The 8,110-nt window shown below is 48.2% G+C and overlaps 1 protein-coding gene across 1 annotated transcript; it reads left to right on the forward strand.

Moving 5' to 3' along the window:
- The first annotated feature begins 6,481 nt into the window (after nucleotides 1-6,481).
- Nucleotides 6,482-7,351, forward strand: LOC141042892 (uncharacterized). The gene has a single exon (XM_073511802.1). The coding sequence runs from the start codon at nucleotides 6,482-6,484 to the stop codon at nucleotides 7,349-7,351; it is 870 nt and encodes a 289-aa protein (XP_073367903.1).
- Nucleotides 7,352-8,110: the final 759 nt, after the last annotated feature.

Consider the following 8,110-nt stretch of genomic DNA (forward strand, 5'->3'; position numbering starts at 1 on the left):
ACAGAACAAGGGAGTACCTTGCTCTGATACCAATTGAAAGTGCGTTAAGTCGACTAGAGGGGGGTGAATAGGCGATTTTTATGAATTCTTCAATGAGGAATTTCAGGGTGAGGAAATTCCTTAGCGAAGAACTACTTGCAACAGAATAAGTACTCAGATGTAGTCATAACATAACATAAGCATAGCCATCATGATGAAATGAAAACAAACACAGAGTACAGAAAGCGTAAGCACAGGGTAAAACAGGATGAAGACAAATAGACTGAAGAAATGGAACTGAGGAAATTGAGAAAGTCTTCAGTCAAAGTCTTCAAACAGATATGAACAAGCACACAACACAGTAATGAGGAAATGGAAGGGTTGAGGAAATAGAACCAGTAGGCTTGGTGAAGACAGTGATTTGGTAGACCAGTTCCAACTGCTGTGACAGTTGTATGTCTGGTTGGAGCGGCTAGGTATTTAAACCTGAGGACACACAGTCCCGGACACATAGTCCACCGTATTCTCCTTGAGCTAAGGTCACACAGACCTCGCCCAATCACTCGTGGTAAGTCTTCAGGTGACTTCCAAACCTTCACAAACTCGGTCACTCGGCGATCCACAATTTCCTCTTGGATGCTCTAGACCATGACACCTTACCATCTGGAAGATGCACAATCTTCAAAGGTAACAGGTGTCGGATCCACGCAGGATCAATCTCTTCAGTGATGCCCAATCACTTTGGGTTTGTAGGTGTTTGGGTTTGGGTTTTCCTCACTTGATGATTTTCGCTCAAAGTCCTCGGAGGATGGGATGCTCTCAATGACAAGTGTCAGTTTCTCTCAGAGCAGCTGTCACACCCTGCATTTTGTAACATGTCATTTGCATTAGAAAGCATGAAAATTTGGATCAACAAAAACTTTTGCATTATTTTGCTTTTTATTTGGAGTTGGTTTTCTCTCTGTGATTTTCAAGTGCTCTTTAAAGTCAACACAACTCCACCTTATATACTTCATCTCCTTGCCCCAAACTTCTGCCCAATGATCATGCCATGTGTATAGAACAATATAGTATTTTCTTACAAAAATAATTTGGCAAATAGTATTTTCAAAAATTAGTTTTCCAAAAAACCCTGAATTGAGGTTTGCACTACAAGTACTTGATTTGGGGTATGAATTTTTCAAAGGGTATATTTGAAACCTATTAGATATGGGACTCCCATAAACCACAAAAATATAATTTTAAAAGTAATTTTCCTATTTTATTTAAAGGCTTTTTCTTTAGGCCAGAAATGGTCTTTAATAGGTTAAGATTATTTAAAAGCTTCAAAAATATTTGAGAAAAATTAGGGAAACTCAGTGGACATATATTTTCCATATATATGAGTTTCAACACATGGTAATGTTCAAAATATTGGACAAAACCTCCCAAAACCATTTCGGCCCATTTCAAGGATTTGAAATATTTCTACAGGAAATATTTCCATAAAAATCCAAGGAAAATCCAGCAAGTCACAAATGCATATTGTGATCACCTTGAAAAGCCTCATCTCAATTACAGTCGTTTTGGTTCACCAAAATGCCCCAAAACCCTCTCTGACTAGAATCAAATTTTAGCAACTTTGTACTACCAACTTTCTCTCCTTGACCCCAACTTTTGTGAGCATGTTCACATGACCAAATGAGGCCACTACACCGAGTGGTGCATCAAGGGGAAGTGATTTGCTCAACTAGATCTACACAAGTTCATTTCTGCTAATTTCTAGGGTTTGCCAAAGTTACATTAGCAAACTCTTCCAAATGAGCTCATCTTCCTTCTACCCTGTCATTTTGTCATGACAAACACCCCTGCCAAGTGGCACAAGAAGGAAATTAGTGCAAGTACCCCAAAACCATATCAAACACCTTCTGCATTTTAACTAACAACCCTGTTTGGGCCTCTTCCAAGAATCCAAATGAGTTCTCCTGTTTACCACACCTCCTCCTAACCTCCCTCTACCTCTGGCATTTAGCACAAGTCAATACTCATTGATCAAGGGGATGAAACCACCAATTTTCTATTCTGGACAGCCCCATTTCCACTCTTCTCCTTCCTCTCTCTTCACCCACTGGCCACCCAAAGCATCCAAGGCCAAGATCCTTTTCTTTACTCCCTCCTAGACCTGCTAGACATGCTTGGGGCGCCCACACTGCTTAGAAAACGGCATGCCATGCCATTTGGGCGCTCTAGAGTGCGCTACAGCGCGGCCAGGCACTGTACCCGCCCCCTGCCAACCACCTCCGGCCACCAGCGCGCCCGACGATGCACCTCGACGTCTGCGTCACGCCATGCCTCTTTCCCCCTCCTCCCTCTCCCTCCTCTCGCCCCAGCTCGCACGCGCGCTGGCCGCCCGAGCGCACCAGTGAGCACGCTCACACGTGCGGTGCCCTGGCCCCTCTGCTTTCCCTCTCTTCTCTCCCCTCGCCCTAGACCAACCCCACGAGCACCCCAGACACGCCCACGCGCGCCCCCGTGACCCACAGCAACGGCAACGACCTCGCCGGCGCATGGGTCCACAGCAAGCCCTGGCCTGGCTATATAAGACCTCCCAGAGCCCTCCTCTCCTCACCACTCGGCCTCTGCAGCTCCTAAACACCCCCTGAACCACCCACTCCTCTCCAGAAGCACCCGAACTCGAGATCAAGCTCGAGCTCCGCCGCCTCGGGTCGCCATCGATCTCAGGGTACAGGCCCTCTCCGCCTCTCCTCTTCCTCGATCTGGAACCACCGCGGCTCACTGATCCTTTCCCCTTTCCTCCCCGCTTCTTTTGCAGCCGGAAACGGCCAGAACAATCGACGCCCAATGCTCCTCCGCCGCGTGACATCGTCGCCGGTGAACCAGGCTGCTCTGGTGACTACCTCCACCACCACCAGAACGGCAACATCCCCCTGAGTCCAACGGTGCCACCCGCTCGACCTGTCGTGCCCTGTAGCGTCGCCGGTGAGCTCGCCGACCCCTCTGGTCGCGAGGTTGGAGATGACAGGGCGGGTCCCGCCTGTCAGCCTCTCCTCTCCCTCGCCTCCCTCTCTCTCACTAGCGCATGGGCCCCGCCTGTCAGGTTCAAACCTGGCACGCGCGCGCGCCGCTCGGCTCGCCTGGGCCGAATCGCCTCTGGGCCTGTGCACTGCGGCAGTTCTAGCCCTATTGCACAGTAGCCTTTTTCCTTTTCTTTTTCTTTCACCTTCCCAAAAATTCCACAGGATTAAATATTTATACAAATGCAATAATTCCAGTTCTTAAAATCTTGTAAAAATCCCACCTATTTAATGGTATAACTTTCATTCATGTCCAACCAACTTTTATGTACTGTTCATATTCAAATTCAAATTTGAATATATTTTAACCCCTCTGAAAATCCATTTATTCTATTCTACTACTCCAAATCTAGAACTAGGAATTTTCCCCTTCTTAGTTTTCACCCTAGTATTTAACCAAAATGAGTTGACATTTTTCTGAGCACTTTGATTTTTCTGATTTATTATTGCCTTATTTTTTCTCGTTATTATTTTGCGACGATAGATTGCGTTGCTGACAAAGGAGTTGGACCAAAAGACTTTGAAGACCCAGAAGACTTTGCTGAGCCAGGCAAGCAGCCCTTTGACCATGTCTAAGAAACCCTTTTTATGCATGTCATGTGGCACTTTCATTGCTTGCATCGAAGTCATGATAAAATGGTGACCACTTGAGGTGGTTTGCCTCCGTTGCTTTTCTCGTTGACACTTGCATGATGCATGACCCCACCTTTCTATGAGGGTTATGAGAGTGGGTGTAGTTAGGATGCTAAGTAACTGCTACGCAAATGGGTTGGGTATATGCATGCTGATGGGAGCAAGATTGTTTTCAAAAGACTTTTCGAAAACCCTGTCGGGTGCCACTTATACCCGAAGGAGATAATGAGTTGGGTAACCACTTGATGACGAAGTGGTGTACCGAGGCAAGTGTGTGTGTTGTTTTCAAAACGGATTGGTTTAAGTTGCGATACTAGCTTGGAGCCCGCATTACTAGTGACGGGAGAGTCGTTGTTGCGCTCTCTCGAGACAGGGTCGTGCCAGGTACTGCGGCCATGACTGTTTTAACAGGGCACCGGACACACCGTTGGTACCCCGTGCTTGTGGTATGTGATGAATATGGGAGCGAGGCTCCACAATTTAATATGTGAAATGTTGGGCACGGGGGTTACTACCAATCAAGTGGACTCTATGTTAGTGTCGTCTAGGGAAAGATAGTGATCGGGTGCTTACCCCGGGTACTTGAGGTACCACGGGTCGTGGATGACACGGAAGTTCCCCGGATCTTGTGGGTAAAGTGTGCAACCTCTGCAGAGTGTAAAACTATTCGAATAGTCGTGTCCACTGTCAAGGACAGTTGGGTAACCGCTCTTGGGTTACGTCCACTTATTTACAAACCAGTGTGTGTGTTCGGATAAGTGGGAAGAACTAATTGGGTCAAGTCAAGGACTTGACATGACTGAGTTGGGTTGAAGCCTACTCCCTTTATGTTAATATCTGTAACCAGTCCCTATGGTTACTTGAAATCATATGATGCCTGATTTACCAGTTGTTGAGCATGTCATAACAATAAAATTAGCTTTCTGCAAAAATCTACCTATGTCATGCACTGTTGTATCTTGAGCCAAAACATGGGTTGCTTGCGAGTACATTCAAAGTACTCATTGGCTTGCCACTGGTTATTTAATTGGCCAGGCATGGAAGAACAGGAGTTCGAAGAAGAGTTCTTTGGAGGCGAACATGCGAACTAGGACGCTTCCCTGTCAGAATGCCTGTAGGGTTAAGGCAGATGGCATGGGTTCTACTTATCGACGAATATTTCCGCTGCTTAAAGTTTATTTGGTATTCAGCCCTTGTGGCTTTATCTATGTAAGACTTGACCATAATGGTCATAATTTGTGTAAGACAGTATGTATGGATGTAAGACTCTTGTTATTTAGCTTCTGTGTGTTCAGTGAGCATTGATCTCTGGGATCACTGTAACGTGCATTCGGCGATCACGACTTATGAGTCAGGGTCCCCACAGAGCTGGTATCAGAGCCATCCTGACTGTAGGAAGCCTTAGTTAGCATGGACGTTAGTTAGGATAAAACCCGTTTTTCAAAACCCTCTATACTCCTCTTCTTTCTAAGCTTACCAAACCCAAGATATATTCCCATATTGACCTCTCCCATTCAACCTTTGTAGATGGCTCTCGTACCCGAAGACTTCCTGACAACCGGATTTCCCGTGCTTCTCGAGGATAGCCTCAAGAAGTGCCAGTTTTACCGAGCCCCCATTTTCACCTACCATGAGCATTGGATCAATGATACCGAGATGGAGTATCATGTGGAAGTGATCGTGAAGGCTAATGACTCTCTGACAAGCTCGTTCTTCGAGGGACCCCAGATGGCAACACTGGTTCTTGCCGTCGAGACGGCAACCCTCAAGGCACTCACCCGCCTCCGAGACCTTCTTCCTGAGATGGCAGACGAGTTGGCAACCCGCTTCTTGCCTTATCGGAAGGAAGGTGAGGATGAAAGCAGTGCACCAGCTTCACCATTGGAGGAAGGACTTCCCCTCCGATTCCAGAGCTACTTCGGCCTCTGTGCCGATAGCTTGGCACAACACTTGGCCTCGGAATCAATGGAGCTCCGAAAGGAACTTCATGAGGCCAAGGCACTTCTTCGCCAAGCACAAGGGAAGACAAATAAGATCAAGAAAGAAGGTGCTTCCCCTGGACAGCCCGCAATCGCATACCGAGGCGGAAGACCCCCAAAGGATGGAGGACCCCCACTGCAACACCGCATGAGCGCAAGGGATTACCGCAAGCTCTTTGCACGACCGGCAAAGCAACACCGTGTTGAGCTCCTCCACTCCCCCATCCCTTCAAGTGAAGAGGAAAGTCAGGATGCGGATGATGAGGAGGAAGACCCAGAAGAGCCAGACTACGCGACCGAGCATTCCACCACTTAGGCATCATTCGCAACTCAGATATGCCAGTTCGTAACCCCTACGGTAGGATAGGTCGAGTACCCCCTATGCGAAGTCGAGTCCTTGTAATGGTTCATATGAAACCATGTAGTGTTGTGTTTGCTTTTGATGTGTTTGATGGACGTCGTGCTTTCCTTCGGGAACTTGTAAGCGACTACACCCATTTGGATTTTAATGAATGTGTTTGGCCTTTTTGGCCCTTGCATGAAAACAATTAGTGTCATACTGACCCCCTTACTAGGCATCCCATCTATATTGCTTTCCCGCATCTTTCCCAATCATGAGACCTTGACCGCTCCAACAGGATGCCTGTTGTAACACGTACTGGTACCTCTACCTAGCAGCAAGAAGCCGGAGCAGGAGCTAGTCAGGACCAAACCCAAGGCCAAGCTCCACCACCACCACCACCTCCAAACATGGACATGGCTCAGCTTCTCCAAGCCTTCTGAGAGGAATGCCAAGCCAACACTGCAGCCCTCCAGATGATTGCTCAGGCTGTCAACCACCAGCCGGCGGGGAACGGCAATGGACGTTCCACGTTGGCGGAGTTCAAGAAGCATGCACCACCCACCTTCATCGAGACTGCTGAACCCCTGGATGCAGACGACTGGGTCCGCACCATTGAGGATCTGCTGGAACTAGTCGGCTGCACCGAGGACCATGAGAAGGTGGCATATGCTGCTCACTGTCTCGGGGGAACTACCAGAGCTTGGTGGGATGGATTCAAGGTCATGCATGCTAGGCAAAACATCACTTGGAATGACTTCAAGGCAGAATTCCGCAAGGCCCATATTCCTTCCGGAATTATGGCCATCAAGAAGCGTGAGTTCCAAGCCTTGAAGCAAGGAAGTAGAACTGTCAAGGAGTACATGCAGAAGTTCAGTGTTCTCTCAAGGTATGCTCCTGAGGATGTCAGCACTAATGCTGCCAAAAGAGAGCGCTTCATGGAAGGCCTTAACGAGACTCTGCAGTACTCGCTTGTTGTGTGTGACTGCCCAACCTTTCCTGATCTGGTGAACAAGGCACTCATGCTTGAGGACAAGCGACGTGCTTTGGACGATACTCGTAAGCGCAAGATGATCAGCAGGGGTAGCTCTAGCAACCAGAAGCCTTGCCTGTGGCAGCCAGCCCCGGTCAAGCCAACCTATCAGCAGCCAAGAGCCCCTGAACCTCGCACCAACTATCAGCCTCAGCAGTACGCCAACCCCAGGCCAGCTTACAACAACCCCAATAACAATGCCGGCAAGAGCAGCAACCCCAATCAAGTCACTTGCTTTGGATGTGGTCAGGCAGGACACTACTCCAAGTATTGCCCCAACAAGAAGCCCGATGCCCCGCGCCCCAATGCGTAGAACCCAAGACAAGTCCGCGGAATGCCACCAAGGAACCAAGCTCCCCGCAACCCACCCAACAATGGCAAGGGTCGTGTGAATCATGTCACTCCAGAAGAAGCCCAGGAAGACCCGGACGTCGTGCTGGGTATGTTCCTTTTCAACTCAGCACCTGCAACTGTCTTGTTTGATTCTGGAGCCACGCATTCATTTGTCACCCAAAAGTTTGCATTAAAAAGTGGCATGACCCCCTACACCCCTGAATAACCCTATGGTGGTACAAACCCCCGGAGCAGAGGTGAGAGCCAAGATAGGATGTAAAGGAGTCGGGATTATCATTAACGGGGTAGATTTCCTAGCAGACCTTATTATCTTAAGATCGCAAGGCTTGGATGTGATCTTAGGAATGGATTGGCTCATCAAGCACCAAGGCTTGTTAGATTGTTCCAACCGAACTGTCACTGTGACCAATGACCAAGGAGTCAAAGTTAAGTTTGCCCCCAACCCCTCCTCTGCTCAAGGCGCCCAAGTCAACTGTCTGTCAGAAGTTGGATTGGAGCAAGTGCCGGTAGTGTGCGAATACCCCAATGTCTTTCCTGATGAGCTACTGGGAATGCCTCCTGACTGAGACATTGAGTTCATCATCGAGCTCATGCCCGGAGCAGGACCCATCTATAAGAAGCCTTATAGAATGGGACCGGAAGAGTTAGCAGAGTTAAAGAAGCAACTGGAAGAGCAGTTGAGGAAGGGATTTATCCGCCCTAGTGCCTCCCCTTGGGG

Source organism: Aegilops tauschii, chromosome 3 (assembly GCF_002575655.3).
Source record: "Aegilops tauschii subsp. strangulata cultivar AL8/78 chromosome 3, Aet v6.0, whole genome shotgun sequence".
Lineage (NCBI taxonomy): Eukaryota > Viridiplantae > Streptophyta > Magnoliopsida > Poales > Poaceae > Aegilops > Aegilops tauschii.